This window comes from Dichotomopilus funicola (assembly GCF_033296635.1).
Source record: "Dichotomopilus funicola strain CBS 141.50 unplaced genomic scaffold C8A04scaffold_3, whole genome shotgun sequence".
In the NCBI taxonomy this organism is placed as follows: Eukaryota; Fungi; Ascomycota; class Sordariomycetes; order Sordariales; family Chaetomiaceae; genus Dichotomopilus; species Dichotomopilus funicola.
In genome coordinates this window covers 853,610-866,943 of record NW_026944024.1, presented here as the reverse complement: position 1 = coordinate 866,943, position 13,334 = coordinate 853,610, and the positions used below count along the sequence as shown (strand labels likewise).

The following is a 13,334-nucleotide window of genomic DNA, read 5'->3' as shown; positions in this document are numbered from 1 at the left end:
CCGCACGCCGGGCACAGCTCTGGCCACGCTGAGAAGTTGTCTCAGATCGGAGAGACGACAAATGATCATGCAGGTGCCAAGCGTGGCAGATTTAGCTGGGCGCGTCTCCAGATGCTCGCCCTTAGTTACGCTTTTGGTTTGCGTGGTTGGAGCCACCCGTCTGTTATCCTCTTTTGTTACCGTCAGCTCACCCAAGCCCTCTCCGTGTTTACGCCGCAATGCGCCAGCGGATCGCAAAATAGAGCGAGCCATCCGAGCATCCCTCTCGTTGGCTTTGTTTGAAACATGAAAGGAACCAACGAACAAACCTCCAAATCTTCCCAACATTGACGGGTAAGGACCTGTAATTTACCCCGTCAAAGACGTAACACAACCTAAACTTTCAAGCTGAAAAGTGGAGATCTGCCCCCGTTCAACGATCATCTCTTGCATCGTCTTGGCGTTTTGTCAGTTAAGCTTGTGGGTCCCTGTCTCCCAAGTGGGACACATTTGCGTCATGTTCCATGCAAACTGTGTTTCTTTCGGTCCCTGGTCCAACACCGCCGTCCAGGACCGGCTCGCAATTGGCTTGAAGTGAAACACCTCTTCCCCAAAAGCGACTGTTTCGCGACTTGCACAGTTCGATCGAGGAGTTCAAGAGTTTGTCCGCGGAAACCTTCAATGTTGTTTCTCCCCCACCGCCCCATTGACCTACACTAATGTAGCTTCCAGCTGGCCCAGGGACAAATACTGCATCGCCGCCGCACATCACTGGCCAAGGAGCCAAGGTTCAAAAGCCAAGCACCTAACACGGATCGCACAGGTATTCGTACAGGTCGAAGTATCCCGTCGCCCTGGGGCTGGGAACGACTCAGCAGCACCGCCGACCGCGCATCGCGTGTCACGTTGATCACAGTATCAAAAGACGAGGAGAACCTGCCGGTTCAATTGATAGGTTGTGATTCTTTAGTCCGCGTGGTGTAAGACAGGGCGCTCGCGGGGGGAAAACGAAGTTTCGATGGTACGAAGTACTTCGTAACTTACAGAAATACTTGGGAGGCCTCCCGTTTCATCCCGCCAATCATCAAAGTGCAAGACTTGGCGTTGGAACCTTTTTGAAAGCGAGGAGAATGAACAGCCGGGTAAGATGAGATTTGGAATCCGAGGCTGGTCAATTGGATTGGGGGATTTGATCCTTCTTCCTGGCATTGTTCAAAGACGACCAAGGTAAGTACCTAATTTTCTGGCTTCGCTGAATTCACCTGGTAAGATCTCTTGATCCTCAGAGAAGTCAGTTCGGGTTGTGAGGTGTGAGTCGCTAAGTGGGGCTTGCCCATATTGGTATTACTAAAATGTAAACGGGAGACGACAACCTCCGAGAAGCATGCCCGCGGCCTGACAAAACAGCAAAGGTGCCTGACACTACACATGAACCATACATCATGCAAGGAAAGACGGGACCGGCGTGATGGGATGAAACCAAACAGGTCAACATGGGATGAAATGAGCCTTACCCCCTCCCAAGGCAGTTTCCCCTCCCGATCACAGCCGCAGTTCACACGCAGTTCACACGCAAACAGACGCAAACAGACGCACTCGCACTCCCACGGGACACATGACACCATATTGATTGAACAGCGGAAGAAGGGAGAAGGATTGGTAAAATATTCGTCATTCGTCTCATCAGCATCTAGACATGATTACACTAGGGTATACTTTGCGGACAAGAGGCAGCCCAGACTCCACAGCAGAAATGCAGAAAGCAGGAAAGAAAACTAGAACCAGGCCAAAGATGGACGATAATACCCTTCACCGACCTGCGCCGAGCCTCGAGAAAAACTAGCGCCGGACAACTCATGCTCCGTTTATCCCATCCCATGTCCCGGAAAAGAAAGTTGAAAACGCCGAGCCCATCGTGATTTTGTGACACCGCCAGAAGGCCTCCCGTATCAGTAGGTAGGAGTGAAAAGGAAGAGAAGGAAGAAGAGAACCGTCGTGGGTCAACCGCAGCATCCCCGTCCATCCACCGGCAGTCCATCATTCCTCCCTTAGGAACACCCAAACCGTCTCCCCTTATCCAACTCCGCCTCCACATCCACCAACCCCTTGCCCGACATCCGCATCAAATCATGCCTGCGGTCCAGGTGGTCAAAGAAATTCCCGCGGCCCGTAAAGATCTGATTCTCAAGCGGTTGCGTGGCCTCCTGTCTCTTCTTGACACACGCCTCATGGAAACAGACGTACCGCACGCCAAGCGCAAACGTCTCCCACCGCACCGTTGCGGCCCGCGCGCGGCGCCGCTCAACAAGCATGCGAGCGTACTGTGCGATTTCCTTTTTCTGGGTCTCGCCGGCCAACCAGGCCTCCGTGGCGTCCTCGATCTCGCGGAGGAAGAACTTCTTTCGCCAGCCGAGCTTGACGCCGGGGACTTCGAACCGGTGGTAGTGGGTGTAGGCAACGTCTTTTTCGTTGTGGATGGCGGACTTATCCGCCCCGGAGGTGCTGGTTGTGGAGGAGAAGGACAAGGAGCGCAGCTTTTCGTAGAACCAAGCATGGTGCTCGTCAGTACCGAGACTGAGGAGAAGATGGATTGGCGGCTCGGGTTCATCGAAGAGGGCAGTGATTTCCTTGATGACTTCCAAGGTTGGGTTTCGGACCAACTTAGTGCCGTCGACGAAGTGGCCTGAGCCCAGTTTGAAGGGCTTGAACGAGTAGCGTGAGGGTGTTGTGATGGCTTTGGCGACCTCGGGGATCGAAATAGGTGATTCGGTATCCGTTTCTTCCTCGGCGAAGGTGCAGAAAGCGTAGGGTCGACGTGATCGACGGGCATCGACCTCGGTACACCACGCCAAAGTCTGGCATTGATATACATCCTTGCGAAATACGGTCGAGGCCGATGAAGACTGTGTTGATGTTTGGGAAAGTGAAGGTGTTGCCGAAGTGCCCGTCAAGGTGCGCGCGGTGGCCGTTACCGCGAAGTTGGCGAAGGTGTCGAAAAAGGACCTAGTGCGTTTTGTCGGCCAGGTGTTGCGGCGGTAGAGGAGCGGAAACTCGACTGAGGCGTCGTCGGTGAGTGGGATGGCCTTGTTTTGTTGGTGGAACTCCCTGATACAATCGTCGACGCTCTTGCCAAACATGCCGAGCATGATGGCCACAAGGCCACCGACGCTAGTGCCGGCGATGTAGTCGAAGTAGTGGCAAGGCAGGTACTGGCCATCCTTCAAGACATCTTCGGGAATCTGATCGTTGGGTATCCTGTCGGTTTGGGTGCTGGCGGAAGCACGGGGCTCGAGCGACTTCTCGATGCGCTCAATCTCGCGCATTAGGGCGCGCAGGATGATGAGCGACGAGTAGCCGCGGACGCCGCCGCCATCGATGGTGAGAATGAGGCACTTCCATGTGTCCCACTTCACGTTGTAACTCGGCGAGGTGACGGGAACACTCGAGCGTGGGCTAGTCGTGGGATCGGGCTCGACAATCGAGACTCGAGTTGGGGCGCGCTTTGGCTTTGGCTTAGCCGCGCGGCGAGCTGGAATCGGGGCGGGTCCTGGAGAGAAGGATTCCCGTAAAGGGCTTTCGAGGTCGGTCATTTATGCCTGGCACTGATCACTAGGACTCAGAAATGACTGTGATGCTAACGTGTGGCTAATCAGGGAGTCAAATGGCAAGAAGGAGTTGTGAAGTTCGGTGAATGGAAATGGCCCGTCCACGACAAAGGAGAGGCTGGTTTGTCACATTATAAAAAATGACGTGGGGCGCGAAGCGCGAGGGCCGCGGAGAGCCTGTCGTTCGCCTTGCCTCAGCCACCTGTGCACCCCTACGAGGTATGAGGCGGCGGCTGCACGTGGCTAAATGGTGGTGGTCTGGGTCGGCCTGGAACCACTGAGCCTGTGGCTTTGGCGGATTTCCTGGAACAAGTTTCCACCAACGACCAAAGCGAAACTTGAGCTGTGAATGTTCGGGTATAGAGTCATATCTGCAAACATCTCACTACCTGTTGCGCTATTGTCAGTACAGAGAAGAAAACAACCTGTGGGAGAATAATTCCACTTGATTATTCACATGCTAACTCGGTACTTCGCACAGTACTTAAGTTTAAAGTTACCTAAACGGGAAAAAGAAATCTTTAAACCCACTTTCCTTTTTTTGTGATGACAAAACTTCCATCCCCTTTCACTTCATGGTGAACTTACATAATAAGACTTGCATCCAAAGCTAGGGATACCCCACGCGGACAAAGTTACTGAGTACCCGTGGTTAAACATGGTGACTGGCATGCAAGGAATTCAGTTTGCCCACGCTTAGGTTTTACACAATCACACCCGCCAAAATATCCACCACATTCTCCTCAAACGCCGCCTGCAGCCTGACTCCCACATCCGAATCACTCGTCTGGTTTGCCAGTTCATCCACCCCAAACCCCTTTTCGCCATGCGCCCACAGACACCGTTCCACCACAGCCCAGTAACGGTCCCCAACAATGTTCCGCAACTCTTCCAACGGATTGGGCCGGCCGGCCGCGACAAACGGCGCTTCCACTTCGCACCTGAGACCCAGCAACCAGTCCCGGACGGATTTGGACTGTTCCAGCGGGATGTTGGGGGCTGCTTCTTCATTACTGTTTCCGTCCGTCCGCCCACCCCCCAGATGCATGAGCACGTGTAGCTTCTCCCAGTGCGCAATCTCCAGAAGCACCAGGCCTAAACTGTACAAGTCATAGGTCTTTCGCGAGTTGCGCTCTGTCGGCCGCTGCCGCTGGATCCCCGGCCACCGGTATAGATCCCATACGATATCAACATCCCGCGCGGTGGTCTCGGTACCGTCGGGACGGGAGAATTCGAAGCCTGAAAGGAGTGGTTTAGAAGGGTCGTAGCCGAGTGGATTGTGGCGGCTATTTGTGGCCCCGTTTCCTGTACTAAGTTGTTGGCCGTCTTCCTGGTTACTGTTTCCGTCATCGCCGCTAAAGTGGAAGATAACATTGTCGCTAAAGATCCCCTTGTGCAGCCAGTTGACCGCATGTAGGTTCAACACCGTTGCGCACAGCTTCGCCGCCATCGCCACACGCTGGGACAGCGGCGGCTTCTTGCGAACATCGCCTAACACATCATACAGCGACGCCACGCGGGTGTCATAGTCACCGTCGTCCGGCATCTTGAACATCCATCCGTACCGGTCCATGCCCGATACCTCCCGGTCGTCAAAGAACCCGACACACTCCGGCGCGTGCAGCGACGCCGGCTTGGGCTGGTGCAACATCTCGGCCAGAGCCATGGTCCGCAATGCCGACTCCTCGTCCCGCAACGAGCCCGGGGGGATGTCCCCGATGGCCTTCCACTCGATCCACACCGGTACGTGGCCCTCCTCGGTGTTGAGAATACCGCGCGGGCGTGTGAGGAGCTCCGGCTCGTCACTGTCCTGCTCATTCCACTCAAAGACCCTGCTGAGGTCGGCGTCGGTGTACCGTCGCACTGTGACGTCGAGGTCTGAGAGGCGCTGATAGATGTTGTCGGAGCGCTTCGTGTTGCCGCGGCTGTGGTCCGCATGGAGTTTCGCAAGGATAGCATCGGAGATTCGGCTGAGCTTTTTGAGCTGCACGAGGTCTTGTAGGTTGTGGTCGTTGAGATGGGCTTCTCCCTCCCTGCGGGTGCCGGCTGATGTGGAGATCAGGCTCGTCACGGCGTCTAGCATGTCTCGCAATTGCTCGACATTGTTGCGCGTGAGGATCATCTCACGGTAGGTCTTGGCCGTGATGTTGTCGATCTCCCTCTCCCGGTAGTTTCGCATAAGCTCGTGTAATCGCTCCGTCAGGGTGTGGATATCCTTGAGGAGGCCATCGAACGTGTCCTTGTCCAACGCGATCCACCTTACCCGAACCGGGTGCGTGACGATATCCAGGGTTTGGTGGCCCGTCCTCTCAAAGAACTCGCGGATATGGTTCGTGCCACGGGCGTGTCGACGCTCTTTTTTCTTGGCCTCGTACGACATGGCCAGGCTAGAAATCTCCTTGAGCACGTCCATATCCGTCGGCTGTTTCTCGTCTCCCGTTTCGCCCTCCCTGATCGCGACAGGAAGCTCGTTGCCATAGCGGGCGTTGAGCTCACGGAATTCGGATAGCAGCCACTGGATCCTGGCTACGATCGCCACGAGTTCGATGCTATCGGTCCCTAAGGCGGCTCCCAGATTTGTTCCCTCTGTATCCACCAGGCCGGCCGCCTTTCCCCAGGCCAGTACTCTGTTGTACTCCATGATGAGCTGTAGCCGGCGTTGTTCAAACTCTTGTGGCATATCGACCAGGGCAGTGATGAATTTGAAGACTGCCCAGTAGGAAGTCAGTGATTCCGGGCCAGCGTAGTAGTTATTGGGGCTGCGCACTTACTCCTAACGGCGCTATCAAACACGTCCCACGCCAGGGAGATGACACCACCCGCAACTTCCATGTTGAGGTTGTGGCTTTTGTTGGCGAGACTGCATCACGACTCGTCAGGTTAGGCCTGCACAGAAGATATGTAGAGATAAAACGAGAAAGGGGGCAAAGTGCAGTAAGATATGAGACAAGAGTGTATCAATCCCTCGGTATATATCTAGAGGAACATGACAAGAAACGTCACATCGACAATGTGATGGGTAGTATAAACAACAACGAGAGTGACGACGACAATGGCAGCAGGGATAGCAAGAAGAATGTAAAACATAATTCATATAAATTCATTTGGAGAATTACTCACTAAAACCTTTACGTTGCCTGATGATTCCACAGTCAAGCAGTCCCAAAGACGTAGGTCTACCTAGACCGTCCCGCAACTTAAACCCACCGACTGCTGCAAGATCTGTTTGGCTCAATCTCCCGACGCTAACAAGCGAATCAACAAAGTTACAAATTTCAAGTTAAGGTCGAGAGGTAACGGCCGTCCGTATCACAGGCTAGGCGTATTGTAGGGTGGTCCTGTTGTGTTGAGGGATTGGGGGAGACGCATGTCGGACTGGCGATCGCGAATATGCATGTCCCTCAAGACCCACCTAGTTAGCGGCCAATAGTGTGTTGTCTCTTATAGAGGAGGTATATGTATCTCATTGTACATGTTTTTACATGAGATTGATAGTCGGTGATGAAGCTGGTAGATTTAACATAATTTCCCTCGTAATCTTTGTCGTGTTTTGAGTGGAACAAATGCATTTGTGTAGTTGTGTTGGTTTTGCCTTGCTATCACCACTCTCAACTTAACTCACGGTGATTTTGGCACTTGGCCTAAAGAGTGAATTTCAGGTCTTGAGTTACGGCCGTTGTTTTCCGGACTTGAAGATTGAGAATTCTGGGATGAGTAGTTCGGTTCCCAATGCGACTAGAATTGACTTAACGTGGAGATGGGTTTTAGGGGCCTCGCGTAAGAGACCTAGGCTAATCCATCTAAATGTCTAATTAACGTATCAAGTACAAGCACAAGATGGTACAGTTTATCCGCCGTCTCCCCATCTCACCCTTTAACCCAAACTTCGAGACGATAATCCAAACCTTGGAGATATCCTACTCCTTCCACTTCCACTTCGCACGTCGATGCAGTAAATAATCCTTGCTCTGAATACTCTTCCAGATCCCATAGAACCCCCCCAGCGGTGCCTGCCTCTTCAACCAATGCCGCTGCTTCGCCCCCGCACTCTCCGGATCAACATGCACCTTATCCCACACGCTCGGCAACGTCTCGGCGCGGTACTTTTTCCGCAGGGCATCATACCACCCGCGCCCACCGTACATGGCCCAGAACTCGTCCTGCGGGTAGTAGGTATGCGCGTAGAGCCACTTCATGCCGCCCAGTTCGCGGACCTTGTCTTCGAGCTCCCGGTTCTTGCGGACAAAGGCGGCCGGATCCGAGGGACCCCAACCCCAGACGCCGACGTTAAGCATCATATCGGGTTCCTTCTGCCCGCCTTCGGTCTGCTTGACAGACTCCGGGAGGGTGGTAAACGGGTGGAAAGTCGGCGGACCGCGGCGCTTGAGAGGACACAGCCACAGCGGCCAGATATCCAGCTCAGACGAGGTGTACTCGACGAAGCGCTCGGTGGTCTCAAACGGCATGGCGATGTCCTGGACCACAAACCGGGCACTCTCGCCCGACCCGTGAAGCGCGCGATACATCATGCGCGTGTGCAGAAAGTCGTCGAGGAACCAGCGGAAGAAGCGGGTGAAGGGGACGAAGCGGAAGTAATCAAACGCTGCCCGGCCGACCCAGAACCCGCCGCGGTCATACCGGAATAGGTACTCGGCCAGCGGGACATAATCGACGGGGTTCGCGCCGGATTCACCCTTTTCAGGTGCCGTCTTGTCCTGCGCGTGGAGATAGAACCAAGGATCCCACGGCCCGCTGAAGGTCTGGATCTTCTGGTCCGGCGAGGGCAGGGTGTCGGTCAACTGACCCGTAACAACAACACCATGGTCCTTGGAAAACAAAATCCCATCGACATAATCATTCTCCCCCTTCCGCATCTCCTCCCGCACCGCCTCCACCGCTTCCGCCACACTACTCGTCCTCCGATACCGCGTCCTCACAAACTTCCGCGCTTCCATCAGTTCCACCTCCAACAACGTCGTCATCCCCAACGTGCCCACAGCCCCCGCCGCACCACGAAACAAATCTCCGCGACCGTCCAACCCCCCTTCTTGCTGTTCTCCCCCCTCCCGGGGCCGCTCAACCTCCACCACCTCCCCATCCGCCAGCACCATCTCCACCCTCCTAACCGTCTCCTCAAAAAACCCATACCTAAAACTCGAGCTCTCCCCCGCCGTCCCCGCAAACCCGCCCCCCGCCGTAATCCCCGGAAACTCCATCACCACCGGCGGAACAAGCCCATGCGGCAGGGTAGCCTCGACGAGGCGGTCCATGGAGACATTGGGCTCGACTAGGGCGACGCGGCGGGCGGTGTCGACGGATAGGACGTGCCGCAGGGGGGAGATGTCGATTGTGGTGGTGGTGGAGGCGGAGGGGCGGGGGCGGGTGGAGTTGGTGCTGCCGTGGGAGATGCGGTAGGGGGTGCGGGAGGAGTAGAGGGCGCGGATTGTGGAGGCGAGTTTGGAGACGGTTGTTTTGTGGCGGTCCATTTTTGTTTTTTTTGGCGTGGTTTTGTTTTTGTAAGGAAAAAAGATGTGGTGGTGATGAAATTTTGTCCGGATTTTCTGGGGTGGATTTGACTACATTGCGGTATCTGGACTGGGCGAGACACCGGTGGTGAGGTTTACGGTCATACAAGAACTGGTGTTTGGTGTTTGGTGTTTGGTGTTTGGTGTTGAGATAAGTCAGTGCGAGGTCCGGGGTGGAAATTTTGCTGTGGGTCCGGTTCTTTATCAGTCAACATTCGTATGACCATACTGTGTACTACAGTGAGCTTATTTACTTTCGTTTACTGATTCATATGACGATAATACAGACCCATTTGAAAACCGGAATATTGAAGAAAATAGTCCTTACGTCTCTCGTGTACTATATACGTTGGTATCAAACATCAATCCACCACCCTAACCCTGATCATCACCCCTAACCCTCACATCTTCCCCTTTCTTTCTATTCCTCTATCACTAGCAGAACAACACCCCTCTCACAACTTCGCAAGCCCCTCCTCAGCAACCCCCCTCTCCCTAACCTTCCTCCACACCCTCTCCTCCACCACCTCCTCCCCCTCCTTCCACAACCCCTCCATCTCATTCCCCACCTCCTCCAACGTCCTCGCTTTCACAGTAACAAACCGACTTTCCACTCCCGCCTCATCATTATTATCACTCGACCCCTTCCCATTCCCCTCCTCAACAACCCCCTTCATAAACCCCGCCCACCCCTCCAAACACCTCCCCGCCTCCCTCAACCTTGGAAAAACCAACCCAAAACAATGCGGCATCGCCTCAAACTCCTCAAACACCACCTTCACCCCCTCCCTCCACATCTTATGCGCCACAAACCGATCCTCATCCGCCAACAGCTCCCACCCAGAGCACATATACACCGGCGGCGCGCCGCGCCACGACCGCGCCAGCACCAGCGTCACGAGCGGGTGGCCGAGCAAGCTGTCGGCTGCAAAGACGTGTTTGCGTGGCGGGTGGGCGGGCCAGGCTGCGCAGGCGGGGCGTTTAGTTTCGGCGGCGAGTTGTTGTGGGAGGGTGGGCAGGTAGTCGAACGTGGCGTTGGTCGTGCTGGAGGGCGAGGAGTGGGTGATGTCGAGCCAGGGGGAGTTGACGGCCACGCCGGCGGGGAGGGGGAGGGTGCGGGGGAGGTTGTGCCAGGTTATTGTGTTGTTGTTGGTGTTGTTGTTCTTCTTTTGAGAGTCACTGTTGAGGAACATCAACAACTGGAGCAAAGCCAGCGCTAGATTCCCCCCCGCACTATCCCCCGCAAACACGATATTCCCCGCCGGCACCGGCTCATGAAATGCCCCCTCCGGCGGGTACAGCAGCGCCAGGTACGAAGTCAACGCGTCCATCAGCGCAGCAGGGAAAGGGTTCTGCGGCGCAAGCCGGTACCGCACCGAGTACACCCTGCCCCCCGTAAGCTTCGCCAGTTTCTTGGTCGTCGCGCGGTGTGTTTTCGGATCTAGCAGGTAATACGCCCCGCCATGGAAATACAACACCGTCAGCGGCGTCTTCACCTCCTTCATCATCTCCCCGTACAACGCCTGCTGCGAGAGTCCCTCCGGCAGCCGGGACTCGGCCGTCGCGTTGGCGCGGTAGCCCGTCCACTCGGCCTCGACTGACACCGGCTGTGGCATGTCATACACCGGGACGGGGACCCTGGGATCGCGCAGCCCGTCGATGGCGGCGCTGATCGCATCTTGCAGGCCTGTTTCGCCGGGGGGTGGGGCTGGACAGGCGTAGGTGCTGACCCAGATGCGGCCTTTGAGGGAGGGCACTTTGCTGGTGAGCCGTTGGGTTTCTGAGATGCTGCGGGGAACGGAGGGGCTGACGAAGGCGCGCAGGACGGCGATGATGAGCTCGGTGCGCAGGTCTAGGTATTTGGACTGCTCGGATAGACGGAGGATGTGGAGGATGGTGGTCCGGAGTATGAGCGGGAGTTTGGGGAGGAGCTCGAGGAGCGGGTGGGGGTCTTTAGGCTTGGGGGTGGTGATGGTGTTGTTGCTGCCGGCGGCCGGGGCCGGGGCCGGCGTGGGTTCGGGGGTGCTCATGTCGGTGTGTGTGTGTGAGTGGTGTTGCAGAAAAGATGTGGATGAAATTGGCGACTCTAACTCCGGGGTGGGTTCTCATAAAAATGGTGAGAATGGGTGTGTGAAAGAAGTCAGGGAAAAGACATGGATATAACTATGGGGCTGAGTGAAATCGGGATGCTTGAGAACCCCGAAACTGAGGTGGGTAGAACCTCAAACTGAGGGAGGGTCTATCCGTGGCCAACTCCTGAACTCGACGGAGCATTTACTCCTTTCTGTTCATCCCTTTCTTCTAGACACCAACTCCACTTCCCACTGGCATACCCCAATCCAACCAAGCATACACCGCTTTCACTGTGCAGTTGGTTCTCCCTCTGATCCAAGCCGCGTCCAGTTCACCCCCAACTAGGGAGTGCAGTCAAAATTTGGGGTTACGGCCGGAAGTTGAAATCCATGCGGGAGCCTCGGCACGCCCATGATGGATTCGGGGCTCGGTTAACTTTGGGGGTGGTCCGCAAATTTCTAGCCAATCAGAGATCAATCCGAGTCGCTACTCTTTCCTTTCAGGGGCGGGTTGCGAGTCGCGTCATGACGCTGAGCCAGACGGGAGTCTCGCCCAGGCCATGTTACACTATTGGGCTTGGTTGGGTCGTCGTTATCTGTTTGACACCTTGAGTTTTACAGAGTGTGGAATGGATGTCCCTTTAGGTATCGTGTGACGTGGCTTGGACCTTTCACCATTTGAAAGGTCGTTTAGCAGCTAAGACGACTCGGAAAAGGAGCTGTTTATCAGAAAATCTTTAATTAACTCCTATTTCAAAATATAGTAATTCGTATGACTTTGTTTCCCCGTAATTGGACGTTACACTGTTTAATACACGCCTAGCATCTTAAAACATTCAACTCCAGGCCAAACTCACGCTCCGTCAACTCGCTTCTCTCGCTAGTACATGCCTATATTATAGCTCCCTCCTCACGCACTCCCCGAAGCCTCCTGCTCCCCGCTGCTGCCCTCGCCCGTTCCGTTCACCGCCGGTGCGCTTGGGGACTCGGCGCTCTTAGCGGCCATCATCTGCCACGCCGGAATCGATGCCTTGGCCTGCATGCCGCTGAACGGTGACACCCGCGGCGCACTGGCAGCCGGCTCCAAGATATCTTCCTTGGTTTCGGGGACGTTTTCAACCGATGCGGGGGCCGGGGTAACGACTGTGCTAGCCGGAGTTGTGCTGCCGCTGACCGCCGGGCGCATGTAGCTGCTGGTGCTGGTTGCTGTAGCCGCCGGGTTCATCCGCTGCGTGATGAGCGTCTTGAGGCTCTTGAGCTCCGCATTGACCTCACGCAACCTCGTGTCTGTCAGGTCCTTCTGGTTATTCAACCCCCGCGGGATCGCCTCCTTGAGGTTTTGCACGTCGTCCCGCACCCGCTGTGCTTCATCGTCGCGTCTCTTATTCGCTGACTTAAGCTCGCCGATAGTTGCTTCCAGTTCCGCAAGCGCCGCGTCCAGCCTCTCGGTGCGTTCCTTCTCCGCCGACTTGAGAGCCTCGGTATCTTTGGAGAGTTGGTCAACCAGTGCAAACGTCTTGTCGAACTGCTCGTCAATTGACTTCTTGTCTTGCTCTAGTCGCTCTGGCGTCGGCGGCGAAATCAGGGGGTAAACGTAACGCTATGTTGTGTATTAGTTGTGACAGTTCCAGAATAGCATCAAGTAGCGCCGACAGAAACTTACCTTCCCCAAACTGTAAACCCCGTACGACACACCGCTCACCACAGTCGCCATGATGAACCAGTCTCGCCAGTCTCGTCGCGGGGCTGGCTGAGGCGGCGGCTGTTGCCATCCATACGGCGGGTATTGCGGCGGATATTGAGCATAGTATTGTTGTGGCGGTTGCCCCCCGGCCGGCGGTGGTTGTGATGGATAAGCCTGTGCCGGAGCAACAGAGCCCGACCGTGCAAGCGCCGCGTTCACTTCCTCTTGCGTGAGGTTCTTGGCTTGAAGGAAGGCGACCTTCTTCTCGACCGGGGACGAAGATACACTAGGGTCTTGTAAAACTGTATTTCAACACGTTAGCCGCGCTCTACACGCAGAAGCATGATGCCCTGATTGTTCCAACGCCATATGCAGCGCATTTTGCGGCTAGAAGGGAGTCCGAAGGGAACTTACACTTAGCCGCCGACGCGACCAAGTCTTCGCGGATGGCCATTCCAATTGACGTAAT

At 55.4% G+C, this 13,334-nt stretch overlaps 5 protein-coding genes across 5 annotated transcripts; all 5 read right to left on the bottom strand.

Annotated features, from left to right (window-relative positions):
* Positions 1-2,027: 2,027 nt before the first annotated feature.
* C8A04DRAFT_9150 (patatin-like phospholipase-domain-containing protein) lies at positions 2,028-3,569 on the bottom strand (the record flags this gene model as incomplete). Its single annotated transcript, XM_062785372.1, has 1 exon — positions 2,028-3,569. One exon carries the CDS (start codon positions 3,567-3,569, stop codon positions 2,028-2,030), a length of 1,542 nt encoding a protein of 513 aa, XP_062640873.1.
* A 718-nt stretch (positions 3,570-4,287) lies between these two features.
* Positions 4,288-6,416, bottom strand: C8A04DRAFT_9028 (prion-inhibition and propagation-domain-containing protein; the record flags this gene model as incomplete). Its single annotated transcript, XM_062785325.1, has 2 exons — positions 4,288-6,293; positions 6,356-6,416. The coding sequence occupies 2 exons, from the start codon at positions 6,414-6,416 to the stop codon at positions 4,288-4,290; spliced, it is 2,067 nt and encodes a 688-aa protein (XP_062640872.1).
* A 1,085-nt stretch (positions 6,417-7,501) lies between these two features.
* Positions 7,502-9,070, bottom strand: C8A04DRAFT_24753 (uncharacterized protein; the record flags this gene model as incomplete). The annotated part of the gene is made up of 1 exon (XM_062779294.1): positions 7,502-9,070. One exon carries the CDS (start codon positions 9,068-9,070, stop codon positions 7,502-7,504), a length of 1,569 nt encoding a protein of 522 aa, XP_062640871.1.
* A 494-nt stretch (positions 9,071-9,564) lies between these two features.
* Positions 9,565-11,139, bottom strand: C8A04DRAFT_34198 (alpha/beta hydrolase fold-domain-containing protein; the record flags this gene model as incomplete). Its single annotated transcript, XM_062782744.1, has 1 exon — positions 9,565-11,139. The coding sequence occupies one exon, from the start codon at positions 11,137-11,139 to the stop codon at positions 9,565-9,567; it is 1,575 nt and encodes a 524-aa protein (XP_062640870.1).
* Positions 11,140-12,091: 952 nt separating this feature from the next.
* C8A04DRAFT_24751 (peroxisomal membrane anchor protein conserved region-domain-containing protein) lies at positions 12,092-13,319 on the bottom strand (the record flags this gene model as incomplete). Its single annotated transcript, XM_062779293.1, has 3 exons — positions 12,092-12,781; positions 12,845-13,167; positions 13,280-13,319. The coding sequence occupies 3 exons, from the start codon at positions 13,317-13,319 to the stop codon at positions 12,092-12,094; spliced, it is 1,053 nt and encodes a 350-aa protein (XP_062640869.1).
* Between the last annotated feature and the right edge of the window lie 15 nt (positions 13,320-13,334).